Raw genomic sequence first — 17,302 nt, forward strand, 5'->3', positions numbered from 1 at the left:
TCATTCGTTGTGTGGGTGTTTATATAAGTGGAAAAGACATTGCTTTTCCAGAAACAAGATTGTATCATATATTTGATATGCAGTTTCACCAACGTCATGAAGGGTTACATTACTGCTGTCTGATTCAGAGTGGTGTACATTTACAGTTAAATTTCACCTGTCAACATTGGTTTTATGGCGCAGCTTAGTGGGGTAAAGTAGCTGACATGTATGTGGTCTCTCTGCCAAATGATAGGCTTCAATACTTACTCTTTTGCACAGATTCGTGTAGTACATTAGATTGAACTCTTAGGGCCGCTGTTGGCCAGTCTGTGATAACTGTAGGGAAGGTTTCAGCTGTACCTCCCCCATCGTCTTTTTTCTTTTTAAACCAGAGGGAAACAGACACGCAGTCCGAGTGTAACCGAGTAAGAGAGCAGCCATCACCGACACGGATATCTGCGGTTAACTGTAATTCATTGATCACTTCCAATTGTTTTATATTTCGAGGAAATACATCGGATTGTCTTTCCAACGGAAATAGCAGTGCAGCGGGATTCGTGTTGCGTGGAAATGTCGGGCAGAACAATGAGGCGGCAAGTACTGTTGATTATCTCAGTCCTTTCTTTCACATCGGTGGCCGGGCAGGTCAGCTACTCCATCCCCGAGGAAATGGCAAAGGGGTCATTAATCGGTAACATCGCTCAGGATTTAGGATTAGACAGAAAGAGACTGACATCAGGCAAAGCTCGGATTTTTACAGGAGACAGCGCAGAGTACATCGAGCTGAACAGAGAGCGAGGAGTCCTCCTTATCAAAGAGAAAATAGACAGAGAGGCGCTCTGTGGACAGACGACGCCCTGCGCTTTGCATTTTCAGGTTATTTTAGAAAACCCCATGGAATTCTACACCGTTGTTGTCGAAATTACAGATATAAATGATAACACCCCAATATTTGAAAAATCTGACATGAAATTCAAAATAAGTGAATCTGCAGTGGTTGGAGCAAAATTCTTGTTAGAGAGGGCAATAGATCCCGATGTAGGCATGAACAGTCTACAGAGTTATTTTCTCACGAAAACCGACAATTTTGTGCTGAAATTAAAAGATCAGCCCGATGGGGAAAAGATAGTTGAAATGGTTTTGCAAAAATCACTTGACAGAGAAAAGCAAGAGGAGATATTTTTAGTGTTAACTGCGGTGGACGGAGGGGAAGCCAACCTATCTGGCACAGCACAGATACATGTTACAGTGCTTGATATCAATGATAATGCACCTGTTTTTACGAAGACGGTTTACAAAGCTACGACACCTGAAAATGCCCCTAAAGGTACAGTCATAACAAAGGTCAGTGCTTCAGATGCTGACAAAGGATCAAATTCCAAGATAACGTACTCGATATCCAACACCGTTGCAGATGTAAGAGACATGTTTGAAATTAATGAATTAAATGGGAATTTGATCTTGAAAAGTAGTGTTGATTATGAAAAAGCACGTTACTATCAAATACATGTGCAAGCCAGTGATGAAGGAGGACTGACAGATTCATGTAAGATTACGGTTGAAGTAATCGACATTAATGATAACAAGCCAGTTATTAATATAATGTCGCAGACTAATGTAATTCCCGAGGACTCTAAACCAGCAACAGTTGTGACTATGGTAAATGTTCAGGACTTAGATTCCGGAGATAATGGCAGAGTTCACTGCGCAATTAATGAACATATTCCTTTCACATTAAAGCCTACATCAAGTAACTTCTTCAACCTAGTGACAGACAGTGAATTAGACAGAGAGACAGCCTCTGAGTATAATATCACTGTGACCTGCTCTGATGAGGGAGTGCCCTCCCTCTCCAGCAGCGTCACTCTCACCTTACAGATCTCTGACGTGAATGACAACGCGCCTGTCTTTGAGAGGAGCTCATATGAGGCCTACATTGTAGAAAACAACACACCAGGCCTCTCTATATTCACAGTGAAAGCCAGAGACGCTGACTGGAACCAGAATGCGCGTGTTTCTTACATGCTGGAGGACTCCTCTGTTAACGGAGTGCCGGTCTCCTCATATGTGTCCGTTAGTGCTGATAGTGGAGTCATCCATGCAGTGCGCTCTTTTGACTACGAGCAGATCAAAGACTTCCAGTTCCGCGTCAAGGCGCAGGATGGAGGCTCCCCTCCACTCAGTAGCAACGTGACCGTGAAAACAATGATCCAGGACCAGAACGACAACCCCCCTCAGGTTCTGTACCCAGTCCAGACTGGTGGCTCTCTGGTGGCCGAAATGGTGCCTCGTTCAGCAGATGTGGGCTATCTGGTCAGTAAAGTGGTGGCTGTTGATGTGGACTCTGGACAGAATGCCTGGCTCTCCTATAAACTGCAGAAAGCCACAGACAGGGCGCTGTTTGAAGTGGGCTTACAGAATGGAGAAATAAGAACTATCCGCCAAGTCACTGATAAAGATGTTGTGAAACAAAGACTGACTGTTATAGTGGAGGACAACGGGCAGCCCTCTCGTTCAGCTACAGTCATTGTTAACGTGGCGGTGGCGGACAGCTTCCCTGAAGTGCTGTCGGAGTTCACTGACTTTACGCACGACAAGGAGTACAACGACAACCTGACTTTTTACTTAGTGTTGGCTCTGGCTGTAGTTTCCTTCCTCTTCATCACGTGTTTAGTGGTTATTATATCGGTGAAAGTCTACAGATGGAGACAGTCTCGCGTCCTGTATCACTCCAACCTCCCTGTGATTCCATATTATCCACCACGTTACTCAGACACTTTGGGGACAGGGACTCTCCAACACGTGTACAACTACGAGGTGTGCAGGACGACTGACTCCAGAAAGAGTGACTGTAAGTTCGGCAGAGCTGGTAGTCAGAACGTGCTGATAATGGACCCCAGTTCAACAGGGACGATGCAGCGGATCCAGAGTGAAAAGAGCATCCTGGATGAACCAGACTCTCCTCTAGAGGTCAGTTTTCTAGAAGATACATACTTTCTTCGGTGTTGGCCTGTTTTTGCAGCACAGTGAATTAGATCTTTTTCAGTTACGTTAGTTTTGTTTATGTGTTGGGAGTCGCTATTTTCTTCATTTTGCGATTTTTCCAGATTCAGCACCACGGACAGCGCACAAAACAGTCGTGGTACTCAAATGCCATAAGGGATTGGGAATTTCAAAACTCTATCGTTTCACCATTTCGCTCTCTCTCTCGCTCTCTCTCTGTCTTTCTCTCTCTCTCTCTCTCTCTCTCTCTCAGGTGTGTGTAATATTTTCTGCAGACACTTGTAACAGGGTTGTTATTGAAAAACAACCGACAAATAGACATTTATTTGTTTAATATATACACAGTTTACAGGTAGCTGACAGAGCGCAGAGTGGAATCAGGAATCATTGCTTTTAATAGTGTGTTTTATTATTCAGTAGCACCGACAGCGGAAACGATAATTGGGTCACTGCTGTGCAGTAAGGGCATAATAACCTGAAAAATCGTTTACATTTTGCCCATTTTATACTCCTTGACTCTTCGGTATATGTAGCTGCCTGTGTGTCCTTGTAGCTGTACATGTGTGTTTTTGTGCCCGTACCTTATTGTTTGGTTGAACTTTTGCTTCATATTCTATTTTACATTATTCATTGCTTTAGCCATCTGTTTGTCATTTATCAGTAACACCAACAGATAGAAACGTGAGTGTTTACATGGGATTTCAAATCAGCAACATATGTCTTTGTAAACATATTTGCTGTCATTTTTTAAAATTCCCTTTTTGGTGGCTGTCTCAGTAATCCGCCGTGTAATTCAGTCCATTGAACAGAGAGGGACGCTGTTGGCCATCGAGTTGCTGAGGAATTATTTGTTGCAGCACCTCCCCTAGACCTCAACATGTAACATTGAGACATAGAGAGAGGCTGAGTTAACAGTCGGGACTGCCATGAACAGCGTGAGCCTGGACGGCACAATGGGATTTCTTTGTTCCACAATTTAGCCTAAGCGCCGTCTTTAGGACCATATACGTGTATCTACAGATCAAAATCGGAACCTGGGTTAAAGAAACAGAGGATTTTCTGGTTTTCTTCACAGACGTGTCGACGGGAACGATGGGATGGCAAGTGCTGTTGTTTATCTGGGTGCTCTCTCTGAGTGTAGTGTACGGGCAGGTCAGCTACTCCATTCCTGAGGAAATGGCAAAGGGGGCTTTAATAGGCAATATAGCCCAGGATTTAGGTTTAAGTGTGGACAGACTGAAGTCCGGTAAAGCTCGCATTTTTACGAGCAACACTAAGGAATATATTGAGCTGAAAAGAGAAAGAGGAGTCCTCCTTATTAAAGACAGAATAGACAGAGAATCTCTATGCGGTCAAACAATGCCTTGCGCACTCCATTTTCAAATGATCCTGGAAAACCCAATGGAGTTTTACACGGTCACTGTCGAAATTACCGATATTAATGATAACCCTCCCACATTTGAGAGATCTGAGATGAAATATGAAATCACCGAATCAGCTCTTACTGGAGCTCGATTCGTCTTGGAGAAAGCCATAGACGATGATGTTGGTGTTAACGGTTTGAACAGCTACGCCCTAAAACCCAGTGATAATTTCTTGCTGAAAACCATCAGCAGAGGAGATGGGACTAAGCATGTCGAGATGGTTTTACAAACACCATTAGACCGAGAGAATCATGAGCATATATCATTAATACTCACCGCTCTGGATGGTGGTGAGCCACAGCTTTCAGGGACAATGCTGATTATCATAACTGTCTTAGACGTTAATGACAACCCGCCTGTTTGTTCAAAGCCGGAATACAAGGCAAGTGTTACAGAGAACGCTCCTCTTGGTACTGTCATAACTACAGTGAGGGCTACAGACAAAGATAAAGGCAATAACGGAAAACTAACATACACGATTTCAAAATCTGGAGCAGCTAGTCTGTTTAAAATAGATGCCAATAATGGATTGTTGACCTTAACTGGTAACGTAGATTATGAAAAAAGGAGACTTTATGAGCTCGATGTTCAGGTGTCAGATCAGGGAGGATTATCCGACGCATGTAAAGTAATCGTGGACGTGACAGATACAAATGATAACCCTCCGTCCATCAACATCATGTCTAACTCAAACACAGTATCTGAGAACATGAAACCGGGAACGGTTGTAACAATGCTTAATATACAAGATCCGGACTCAAATGATAACGGCAAAGTCATGTGTGTTTTAAACGAAAATATTCCTTTTGCCATTAAATCATCAACAATGAATTTCTTTACCGTTGTAACAGACAGTGAATTAGACAGAGAGACAGCCTCTGAGTATAATATCACTGTGACCTGCTCTGATGAGGGAGTGCCCTCCCTCTCCAGCAGCGTCACTCTCACCTTACAGATCTCTGACGTGAATGACAACGCGCCTGTCTTTGAGAGGAGCTCATATGAGGCCTACATTGTAGAAAACAACACACCAGGCCTCTCTATATTCACAGTGAAAGCCAGAGACGCTGACTGGAACCAGAATGCGCGTGTTTCTTACATGCTGGAGGACTCCTCTGTTAACGGAGTGCCGGTCTCCTCATATGTGTCCGTTAGTGCTGATAGTGGAGTCATCCATGCAGTGCGCTCTTTTGACTACGAGCAGATCAAAGACTTCCAGTTCCGCGTCAAAGCGCAGGATGGAGGCTCCCCTCCACTCAGTAGCAACGTGACCGTGAAAATAATGATCCAGGACCAGAACGACAACCCCCCTCAGGTTCTGTACCCAGTCCAGACTGGTGGCTCTCTGGTGGCCGAAATGGTGCCTCGTTCAGCAGATGTGGGCTATCTGGTCAGTAAAGTGGTGGCTGTTGATGTGGACTCTGGACAGAATGCCTGGCTCTCCTATAAACTGCAGAAAGCCACAGACAGGGCGCTGTTTGAAGTGGGCTTACAGAATGGAGAAATAAGAACTATCCGCCAAGTCACTGATAAAGATGCTGTGAAACAAAGACTGACTGTTATAGTGGAGGACAACGGGCAGCCCTCTCGTTCAGCTACAGTCATTGTTAACGTGGCGGTGGCGGACAGCTTCCCTGAAGTGCTGTCGGAGTTCACTGACTTTACACACGACAAGGAGTACAACGACAACCTGACTTTTTACTTAGTGTTGGCTCTGGCTGTAGTTTCCTTCCTCTTCATCACGTGTTTAGTGGTTATTATATCGGTGAAAATCTACAGATGGAGACAGTCTCGCGTCCTGTATCACTCCAACCTCCCTGTGATTCCATATTATCCACCACGTTACTCAGACACTTTGGGGACAGGGACTCTCCAACACGTGTACAACTACGAGGTGTGCAGGACGACTGACTCCAGAAAGAGTGACTGTAAGTTCGGCAGAGCTGGTAGTCAGAACGTGCTGATAATGGACCCCAGTTCAACAGGGACGATGCAGCGGATACAGAGTGAAAAGAGCATCCTGGACGAACCAGACTCTCCTCTAGAGGTTAGACTGCTTTAATACCGTTTTAACGTATGCTTAATTACATAGAATTGATAATACACAACTTTTTTTCTTTAAGCAACAAACACGGAAGCATACCATTTTGTGGGACATTTTGTGTTCGGATGATGGGGTTTTATGTTCTATTCAACAATGTTAACGCGTCACCTTTTCATACATTTTTGGATGACGTCATGTGTTCATTCCCCAAAGGAATTCCCAACACATTTGAACTTCAACGTGTCTTCTACAAAGACACGATGTATTAATTTAGTAATAACAATAATAATTGTTAATAGTAGTAGTAGTCGTGACATTTTTTATACAGCCGACATGTTTCAAAATATTTTCCAGATATTTTACCACTATATGGCATCACGTGATTCTAACAGCTTGTGCAGTCAGGCAGTTTTTGCTCTCTTTCAGTGTTGACTCAGTTCAGAACTGCGGACAGCGACGTAAATACTGCTGCTGCATGTTTATCCTGTTTGTCAGCTGCTGTTTCCGTAGTTTTAATATCAGTCTCTTCCTCTCTTCTTATCCTTATTTTGCCATGAATATTATTACGTAGAGAAATGTTTGTTTTCTGAGCTATTTGTCCATTTCCAGTCTTTCAATTTGATTTTATATCCAGCCCGATCTCTGGTACTTCTGCCAGATCTGATAAACACAGTATCTTTAAATGTGTATCGATTCTCTTTGAATATATTATCATTGTGACGTGGATAGTAAACATTGTGAATATCAGCCATGTCTTCCTCCTGCAGTGGTTTGGAAAGTCCAAGATATAACTTGAGATGATGTATTGTATCTAACTGTCCAGATGGTTTACAGTGAGCTCTCCAGAGTTGAATTTTACTTGGTGTTCTGCAGTTATATAATATGGACTCTTAGCGCCGCTGTTGACCAGGGTGTTGATGAATGGGAGCAGGGTTGTAGCAGCACCTCCCGTGTAACATCGACACAATACAGAGAGCACACGACGGGCAAAGAACGGACAATTCTGGTTGTGGAACATTTTTTCAAAAGAAGAGGAGACATTTCGACCTGCAAGAGATTTGCTTCCTCTGAGTGGGTTATGCAGCTGTTACAGTGAGACTTGACATTGGATTATAAGGGCTATCTGTTGTTTTTGGAGTATAAGCAGACCGTGAAGCCTCACTGGGAAAAAATCGGATAGAACAATGAATCGGCAAGTACTGTTGTTTTTCGCTGTCCTTTCCCTCGACTCAGTGTTCGGGCAGGTCAGCTACTCTATTCCGGAGGAAATGGCGAAAGGCTCTTTAGTGGGTAATATAGCACAAGATTTAGGTTTAGAAATAAAACGTTTGATATCAGGTAAAGCTAAGATCTACACAAGGAACAGCGACGAGTACATCGAGCTGAACAGAGAAAGAGGAGTCCTCCTCGTTAAAGAGAGAATCGACAGAGAGGTGCTGTGTACAGAGACGGCGCTTTGTGCTTTACATTTTCAGATTATTTTGGAGAATCCTATGGAGTTTTACACTGTTACCGTCCAGATCACAGATATCAACGATAATGCACCAACCTTTGAAAAAAGTGAAATGAAATTCAAAATAAGTGAGTCAGCGATCACCGGAGCAAAATTTGTCCTCGAAAGGGCTGTGGATCTTGATGTTGGAATGAATGATCTTCAAACCTACGAATTAAAACCAACTGATCATTTTGCTCTGAAACTTCACAGCAACGCTGATGGGAATAAAAATGTTGAGATGGTGTTACAGAAGCCTTTAGACAGAGAGAAACAGGAGCAGATATCTCTTGTGTTAACAGCTGTAGATGGAGGAGAGCCGCAGATGTCAGGAACAATGCTGATTGTCATCACAGTTTTAGACGCTAATGATAATGCCCCCGTTTTTACACAGCCGACATACAAGGCTGCGGTTACTGAGAACTCACCTAAAGGCACAGTTGTTGCCACTGTTACAGCCTCAGATGCAGATCAAGGCTCTAACGGGAAAATAACGTATTCAATCACAAATACATTAGACAATGTTAGGAAAGTATTTGAAATCAATAAAGAAAATGGCGACGTGTCCTTAATTGGAAATGTTGACTTCGAGAAGTCAAGACACTTTCAGATAAATTTACTTGCTAGCGACGACGGAGGACTCACCGATTCTTGTAAGTTGATTGTCGACGTGCAAGATGTAAATGACAACCAACCTGACATTAACATAATGTCGAAGTCAAATGTGATATCAGAGGATGCAGAACTCAATACAGTCGTTACAATGATAAATATCGAAGACCTAGATTCAGGAGAAAATGGCAATGTGAAATGTTTTATCAGCGAAAATGTACCATTCATTCTAAAAATGTCATCAAATAATTTCTATAGTTTAGTGACAGACAGTGAATTAGACAGAGAGACAGCCTCTGAGTATAATATCACTGTGACCTGCTCTGATGAGGGAGTGCCCTCCCTCTCCAGCAGCGTCACTCTCACCTTACAGATCTCTGACGTGAATGACAACGCGCCTGTCTTTGAGAGGAGCTCATATGAGGCCTACATTGTAGAAAACAACACACCAGGCCTCTCTATATTCACAGTGAAAGCCAGAGACGCTGACTGGAACCAGAATGCGCGTGTTTCTTACATACTGGAGGACTCCTCTGTTAACGGAGTGCCGGTCTCCTCATATGTGTCCGTTAGTGCTGATAGTGGAGTCATCCATGCAGTGCGCTCTTTTGACTACGAGCAGATCAAAGACTTCCAGTTCCGCGTCAAAGCGCAGGATGGAGGCTCCCCTCCACTCAGTAGCAACGTGACCGTGAAAATAATGATCCAGGACCAGAACGACAACCCCCCTCAGGTTCTGTACCCAGTCCAGACTGGTGGCTCTCTGGTGGCCGAAATGGTGCCTCGTTCAGCAGATGTGGGCTATCTGGTCAGTAAAGTGGTGGCTGTTGATGTGGACTCTGGACAGAATGCCTGGCTCTCCTATAAACTGCAGAAAGCCACAGACAGGGCGCTGTTTGAAGTGGGCTTACAGAATGGAGAAATAAGAACTATCCGCCAAGTCACTGATAAAGATGCTGTGAAACAAAGACTGACTGTTATAGTGGAGGACAACGGGCAGCCCTCTCGTTCAGCTACAGTCATTGTTAACGTGGCGGTGGCGGACAGCTTCCCTGAAGTGCTGTCGGAGTTCACTGACTTTACTCACGACAAGGAGTACAACGACAACCTGACTTTTTACTTAGTGTTGGCTCTGGCTGTAGTTTCCTTCCTCTTCATCACGTGTATAGTGGTTATTATATCGGTGAAAATCTACAGATGGAGACAGTCTCGCGTCCTGTATCACTCCAACCTCCCTGTGATTCCATATTATCCACCACGTTACTCAGACACTTTGGGGACAGGGACTCTCCAACACGTGTACAACTACGAGGTGTGCAGGACGACTGACTCCAGAAAGAGTGACTGTAAGTTCGGCAGAGCTGGTAGTCAGAACGTGCTGATAATGGACCCCAGTTCAACAGGGACGATGCAGCGGATACAGAGTGAAAAGAGCATCCTGGACGAACCAGACTCTCCTCTAGAGGTGAGTTTAATAATATCGCATCGTCTCTGTGCCTTCATTTTTCTATCGGCGTGTGGTTGCATTGATAGTGAACTGTTGCACGATATTTCGCCTTTTTTCCGAACCATGGACAGCATCCTTGTATCTACATTCTCAGTCAATGACATGCTTTTATATTATTTCACACGCACGATACTTGGACTTGGATGCAGTATATGTTAAAGCAGACTGATAACTCGTTTTACTTACTAGTTATGTTGTTTTACAGTTCTATTTTAAATGTTTTAATGGTTCTTTATCGGGTCAGTAATCTAGCTGTGGAGTGAGACTTGATGTCTGCATTTGATTGAATATCCGTCTGGCTTTTTCGGTAATGAGATATTTGTATTTTATTTTCGTGCAGAATAAGCATACAGTCTAAGTAAGTACTGAATACTCTTTATATACATGGTTTCATAATAAATATTACTGTACTTTTTGCAAACATCAATGACACTTTGACAATCTAATTATAAACTTAGTTAATGCATTAATCCTGTCTACATGAAAGCACTTGTAATGGTCAGAAGTGTTGGACGTGTTCAAGACCTTCATCATTTCAGGACCTCGGATAGCGACATTTCCAGACTCAGCATTTTCCTATTTTATTAGTTTAATCTTTTAGTTCTTTTCGTCTCATTATTTTATAACTTATTTACTTTTAGTCAGGTGTGGTTCATGTTTTTATGGACACGTTATTGTGGCTGAAGGATCAAAGAAAACTGAGAAATCAGACCTTTGAATTGTTCGTAAGTGGCATCTCACCATTTGTGAAGAGGATAATGTTACTAATACTTTTTAGTACTTCATTTCAAGTTACACTTTTCTAACAATAAGACGTCTGGAAAGATTTATTCATGTTGGTCATCTGCAGTTTTGCAATATGGACTCTTAGGGCCGCTGTTGACCAGAGTGTGCACAGTCGAGAGGAGGTTTGTAGCAGCACCTCCCATGTAACATCGACATAATGAAGAGGGAACACGACGGGAAATAACTCACATTCGGGATATGTAGACTATCAGATAACAGACACGTCGACCACCGAGAGTGTTCTTTGCACTGTGTGGATTATACAGCTGTGAAATTGATGTTTTGACACTGAACTGGATTTCAGTTTATGGAATATATAACCGGACTGTGGAACCGTACGGAGAAAATACTCGGATTGAACAATGAGAGGGCAGGCGCTGTTGTTTATCTCTCTCCTTTCCCTTGGCTCGGTGATTGGGCAGGTCAGCTACACTATACCGGAGGAAATGGCGAAAGGGTCTTTAGTCGGTAATATAGCACAAGATTTAGGTTTAGAAATAAAACGTTTGATTTCTGGTAAAGCTCGAATCTATACCCGAGACAGCGACGCGTACATCGAGCTGAACAGAGAAAGAGGAGTCCTCCTTGTTAAAGAGGGAATCGACAGAGAGGCGCTCTGCAGACAGACGACGCCGTGTGCTTTACATTTTCAGATTATTTTGGAGAATCCTATGGAGTTTTACACTGTTACCGTCCAGATCACAGATATCAACGATAATGCACCAACCTTTGAAGAAGGGGAAATCAAATTTAAAATAAGTGAGTCAGCGATCACCGGAGCAAAATTTGTCCTCGAAAGGGCTGTGGATCTTGATGTTGGAATGAATGATCTTCAAACCTACGAATTAAAACCAACTGATCATTTTGCTCTGAAACTTCACAGCAACGCTGATGGGAATAAAAATGTTGAGATGGTGTTACAGAAGCCTTTAGACAGAGAGAAACAGGAGCAGATATCTCTTGTGTTAACAGCTGTAGATGGAGGAGAGCCGCAGATGTCAGGAACAATGCTGATTGTCATCACAGTTTTAGACGCTAATGATAATGCCCCCGTTTTTACACAGCCGACATACAAGGCTGCGGTTACTGAGAACTCACCTAAAGGCACAGTTGTTGCCACTGTTACAGCCTCAGATGCAGATCAAGGCTCTAACGGGAAAATAACGTATTCAATCACAAATACATTAGATGATGTCAGGAAAGTGTTTAAGGTAAATATGGAAAACGGTCAAATTACTTTAATTAGAAATATTGATTTTGAGGAGTCGCGAAATTTTCAAATAAATTTACGTGCTAGCGACGACGGAGGACTCACAGATTCTTGTAAGTTGATTGTCGATGTGCAAGATGTAAATGACAACCAACCTGAAATTAACATCATGTCGAAGTCGAATGTGATATCAGAGGATGCAAAACTAAATACAGTCGTTACAATGATAAATATTGAGGACAAAGACACTGGAGAAAATGGAAAGGTGCAATGTTTTATCAGCGAAAATGTACCCTTCATTTTAAAAACATCAACAAATAATTTCTATAGTTTAGTGACAGACAGTGAATTAGACAGAGAGACAGCCTCTGAGTATAATATCACTGTGACCTGCTCTGATGAGGGAGTGCCCTCCCTCTCCAGCAGCGTCACTCTCACCTTACAGATCTCTGACGTGAATGACAACGCGCCTGTCTTTGAGAGGAGCTCATATGAGGCCTACATTGTAGAAAACAACACACCAGGCCTCTCTATATTCACAGTGAAAGCCAGAGACGCTGACTGGAACCAGAATGCGCGTGTTTCTTACATGCTGGAGGACTCCTCTGTTAACGGAGTGCCGGTCTCCTCATATGTGTCCGTTAGTGCTGATAGTGGAGTCATCCATGCAGTGCGCTCTTTTGACTACGAGCAGATCAAAGACTTCCAGTTCCGCGTCAAAGCGCAGGATGGAGGCTCCCCTCCACTCAGTAGCAACGTGACCGTGAAGATAATGATCCAGGACCAGAACGACAACCCCCCTCAGGTTCTGTACCCAGTCCAGACTGGTGGCTCTCTGGTGGCTGAAATGGTGCCTCGTTCAGCAGATGTGGGCTATCTGGTCAGTAAAGTGGTGGCTGTTGATGTGGACTCTGGACAGAATGCCTGGCTCTCCTATAAACTGCAGAAAGCCACAGACAGGGCGCTGTTTGAAGTGGGCTTACAGAATGGAGAAATAAGAACTATCCGCCAAGTCACTGATAAAGATGCTGTGAAACAAAGACTGACTGTTATAGTGGAGGACAACGGGCAGCCCTCTCGTTCAGCTACAGTCATTGTTAACGTGGCGGTGGCGGACAGCTTCCCTGAAGTGCTGTCGGAGTTCACTGACTTTACACACGACAAGGAGTACAACGACAACCTGACTTTTTACTTAGTGTTGGCTCTGGCTGTAGTTTCCTTCCTCTTCATCACGTGTTTAGTGGTTATTATATCGGTGAAAATCTACAGATGGAGACAGTCTCGCGTCCTGTATCACTCCAACCTCCCTGTGATTCCATATTATCCACCACGTTACTCAGACACTTTGGGGACAGGGACTCTCCAACACGTGTACAACTACGAGGTGTGCAGGACGACTGACTCCAGAAAGAGTGACTGTAAGTTCGGCAGAGCTGGTAGTCAGAACGTGCTGATAATGGACCCCAGTTCAACAGGGACGATGCAGCGGATACAGAGTGAAAAGAGCATCCTGGACGAACCAGACTCTCCTCTAGAGGTGAGGCCTTCAGTTACAAGCAGTCGTTCTATCTATTTCTGCAGTGTGCTGTTATAAACGTGTTTCAGCACCACGGATAGCGCTAAACGAATCATCCTGCATTAGATTAATTCAGGATTTCTGCAAAAGCTCAGTTATCGTATACTTTTTCTTGCATTTTTCATGTCCGTGTTTGTGTGTGCCTGTGAATGTGACTCTGTGTGTTATCGTGATGTAATTTTTTCAGTAAAATGTCCTGCCAGCAGTAACTACTGGTGTACAGCTGACATACAGTGATCTTATTTAGACAGGTTTATCCTGTTTTTGGCTTTTTGTCCTTCCATAATTTATTAAAACGGATTTTGCAATGCGGAGAATCAAGCTACACAATACGTTTGTTTCCAGCACTTTGAATAATATCATTGTAACCTTACAGTTCTTTGACTCCTTATTGTCCCAGCCTTGTGCAGTTTCGTGCTCTGTACTCTTAGAGACGCTGTTGGCCAGTGTGTGGCAGTTTCACTGCAGATTTCAGCCGCACCTCCCAGATCACTTAGGTTTGTGGGAAGCAAGGTCGACACAATGCACAATCCGAGTTACCGAGCACACTACACACGGGCAAAGGAGTTGGAAGTATTTTGATCGACATTTGTGTTCACGCTTCTTCACTCTTGGTACTCCAGTGTGTGGAATACGACTGTACTTATTTGCGGATTCTTTTCTGATTCGTTGTGATCGTAGAGAACCGTTGAACGAAACAATGAGACGGCAAGTACTATTGTTTATCTCGATGCTCTCTCTCTGTTCCGTGCTTGGGCAGGTCAGCTATTCTATTCCCGAAGAAATGTCAATAGGCTCGTTGGTCGGCAACATAGCACAAGATTTAGGTTTAGATTTAAAACGGCTGAAAACAGGAAAAGCTCGCTTGCATGTTGGAAACAGCGCTGAATACGTCGAGTTGAATAAAGAAAAGGGGCTCATTCTCATCAAAGAGAGAATAGACAGAGAGGCGTTATGCAAACAAACGACTCCCTGTGCTTTACATTTTCAAATCATTTTGGAAAACCCCATCGAGTTCTTTCGCGTTACGGTTGAAATAACAGATATAAACGACAATGCCCCTATGTTCAAAATGAATAATATGTTATTTGAGATCAGCGAATCGGCCGTCAGGGGGGCCAGATTTGAATTAGAGAAAGCACTGGATTCTGATGTTGGAATAAATGGACTCAAAAGCTATTTCCTTAACCCAACCGATAACTTCGTTTTAAAACTCAACGACAATGCAGGTGGAGAGAAGGAGGTCGAGATAGTCTTGGAGAAACCTCTCGATCGTGAGAAACAAGAAAAATTAACTCTTACATTAACAGCCGTCGACGGAGGTGAACCTCAGCTGACAGGCACAGTGCAAATTCACGTAACTGTATTAGATGCGAATGACAATGCTCCAGTGTTTACGCAGTCAACATATAAAGCTAGTTTGATGGAAAACTCCCTGAAGGGCACGTCATTAATGACCGTAACAGCCACAGATATTGATCAAGGCACAAATGGTTTCGTAACGTACTCTATTTCTAGTAACACTGAGGGAATTTTGGATTTATTTGAAATACATGCGACAACTGGAGAGGTACTTTTGATTGGCAAAATAGATTATGAGTCATCAAAACATTATCAATTAAATGTCAAAGCAAGAGATCAAGGTGGGCTCACTGACTCATGCAAAATACTTTTTGACATTATTGATGTGAATGACAATATTCCAATAATAGATCTGATGTCAACTACACAATCTATACCGGAAGATTCCACGTTTCAAACAGTTGTTGCTGTTATGAATGTGCATGATGCTGACTCGGATATTAACGGAGTGGTTAAATGTTTTTTAAGTGACAGTGTACCTTTTATTATTGAAACTACATCAAATGGTTTCTATAGCATACTAACAAACAGTGAATTAGACAGAGAGACAGCCTCTGAGTATAATATCACTGTGACCTGCTCTGATGAGGGAGTGCCCTCCCTCTCCAGCAGCGTCACTCTCACCTTACAGATCTCTGACGTGAATGACAACGCGCCTGTCTTTGAGAGGAGCTCATATGAGGCCTACATTGTAGAAAACAACACACCAGGCCTCTCTATATTCACAGTGAAAGCCAGAGACGCTGACTGGAACCAGAATGCGCGTGTTTCTTACATACTGGAGGACTCCTCTGTTAACGGAGTGCCGGTCTCCTCATATGTGTCCGTTAGTGCTGATAGTGGAGTCATCCATGCAGTGCGCTCTTTTGACTACGAGCAGATCAAAGACTTCCAGTTCCGCGTCAAGGCGCAGGATGGAGGCTCCCCTCCACTCAGTAGCAACGTGACCGTGAAAATAATGATCCAGGACCAGAACGACAACCCCCCTCAGGTTCTGTACCCAGTCCAGACTGGTGGCTCTCTGGTGGCCGAAATGGTGCCTCGTTCCGCAGATGTGGGCTATCTGGTCAGTAAAGTGGTGGCTGTTGATGTGGACTCTGGACAGAATGCCTGGCTCTCCTATAAACTGCAGAAAGCCACAGACAGGGCGCTGTTTGAAGTGGGCTTACAGAATGGAGAAATAAGAACTATCCGCCAAGTCACTGATAAAGATGCTGTGAAACAAAGACTGACTGTTATAGTGGAGGACAACGGGCAGCCCTCTCGTTCAGCTACAGTCATTGTTAACGTGGCGGTGGCGGACAGCTTCCCTGAAGTGCTGTCGGAGTTCACTGACTTTACTCACGACAAGGAGTACAACGACAACCTGACTTTTTACTTAGTGTTGGCTCTGGCTGTAGTTTCCTTCCTCTTCATCACGTGTTTAGTGGTTATTATATCGGTGAAAATCTACAGATGGAGACAGTCTCGCGTCCTGTATCACTCCAACCTCCCTGTGATTCCATATTATCCACCACGTTACTCAGACACTTTGGGGACAGGGACTCTCCAACACGTGTACAACTACGAGGTGTGCAGGACGACTGACTCCAGAAAGAGTGACTGTAAGTTCGGCAGAGCTGGTAGTCAGAACGTGCTGATAATGGACCCCAGTTCAACAGGGACGATGCAGCGGATACAGAGTGAAAAGAGCATCCTGGATGAACCAGACTCTCCTCTAGAGGTTAGAAATTTTCCCTTTCGGTTATGTCAAAACTACATGTTTAAATATATGTCTGTTCGCTGACAACAGAATTTCAGCACCTCGGACAGCGGCAGCATCCACTTCCATTTTCTCTGTCCCTCATTTCGTGTCACACACTTGTAATAATATGCTTTCAGTTGTGTGTTTTTTTCTGACTTTGTATTTTAATTGTTTTGTTATACACACCATTCATCTTTTTGTGATGTTTGGATGGGTGGCGCCCCGTTTTTATAGTTATTTTTTCACTATACCAGTTATGTGTATTTCTAAACAATTTAAACTGATATTAGGTTTACCTTTCTTGCAATTTCACGTTTTGAACTCCATGGGCCGCTGTTGGTCAACGTGTTGCAGATGTAGGGGGGATTTGAGGCAGATCCTCCCATGTGATGTCGTTATTTCAGAGAAAGAGAAAGAAAAAGGGAGACCTCACGATTCACGGACAGATTACCTCTTAGATGGACACATTGAGCTTCTAGTCTCTTTTTCACAATTTGTGGATTGTATCGATATTCCTTTATCTGTTTATTTTCACATGGAGATATTTTTATTGTGAAATC

The 17,302-nt window shown here is 43.5% G+C and overlaps 5 protein-coding genes across 5 annotated transcripts; all 5 read left to right on the plus strand.

Moving 5' to 3' along the window:
- The first annotated feature begins 552 nt into the window (after nt 1–552).
- LOC139291785 (protocadherin beta-16-like) lies at nt 553–3,854 on the plus strand. The gene is made up of 2 exons (XM_070913890.1): nt 553–2,952; nt 3,783–3,854. The coding sequence occupies exons 1-2, from the start codon at nt 553–555 to the stop codon at nt 3,852–3,854; spliced, it is 2,472 nt and encodes an 823-aa protein (XP_070769991.1).
- A 196-nt stretch (nt 3,855–4,050) lies between these two features.
- LOC139291786 (protocadherin gamma-A2-like) lies at nt 4,051–6,471 on the plus strand. The gene has a single exon (XM_070913891.1). The coding sequence runs from the start codon at nt 4,078–4,080 to the stop codon at nt 6,469–6,471; it is 2,394 nt and encodes a 797-aa protein (XP_070769992.1). The 5' UTR covers nt 4,051–4,077.
- A 1,166-nt stretch (nt 6,472–7,637) lies between these two features.
- Nucleotides 7,638–10,615, plus strand: LOC139291788 (protocadherin gamma-A2-like). The gene is made up of 2 exons (XM_070913894.1): nt 7,638–10,022; nt 10,604–10,615. Exons 1-2 carry the CDS (start codon nt 7,638–7,640, stop codon nt 10,613–10,615), a joined length of 2,397 nt encoding a protein of 798 aa, XP_070769995.1.
- A 597-nt stretch (nt 10,616–11,212) lies between these two features.
- On the plus strand, nt 11,213–13,654 carry LOC139291789 (protocadherin gamma-A7-like). Its single transcript, XM_070913895.1, has 2 exons — nt 11,213–11,542; nt 12,830–13,654. The coding sequence occupies exons 1-2, from the start codon at nt 11,213–11,215 to the stop codon at nt 13,652–13,654; spliced, it is 1,155 nt and encodes a 384-aa protein (XP_070769996.1).
- Nucleotides 13,655–14,336: 682 nt separating this feature from the next.
- LOC139291790 (protocadherin gamma-A7-like) lies at nt 14,337–17,200 on the plus strand. Its single transcript, XM_070913897.1, has 3 exons — nt 14,337–14,650; nt 15,938–16,721; nt 17,147–17,200. Exons 1-3 carry the CDS (start codon nt 14,337–14,339, stop codon nt 17,198–17,200), a joined length of 1,152 nt encoding a protein of 383 aa, XP_070769998.1.
- The last annotated feature ends 102 nt before the right edge of the window (nt 17,201–17,302 follow it).

This window comes from Enoplosus armatus, chromosome 10 (genome assembly GCF_043641665.1).
Source record: "Enoplosus armatus isolate fEnoArm2 chromosome 10, fEnoArm2.hap1, whole genome shotgun sequence".
NCBI lineage: Eukaryota > Metazoa > Chordata > Actinopteri > Centrarchiformes > Enoplosidae > Enoplosus > Enoplosus armatus.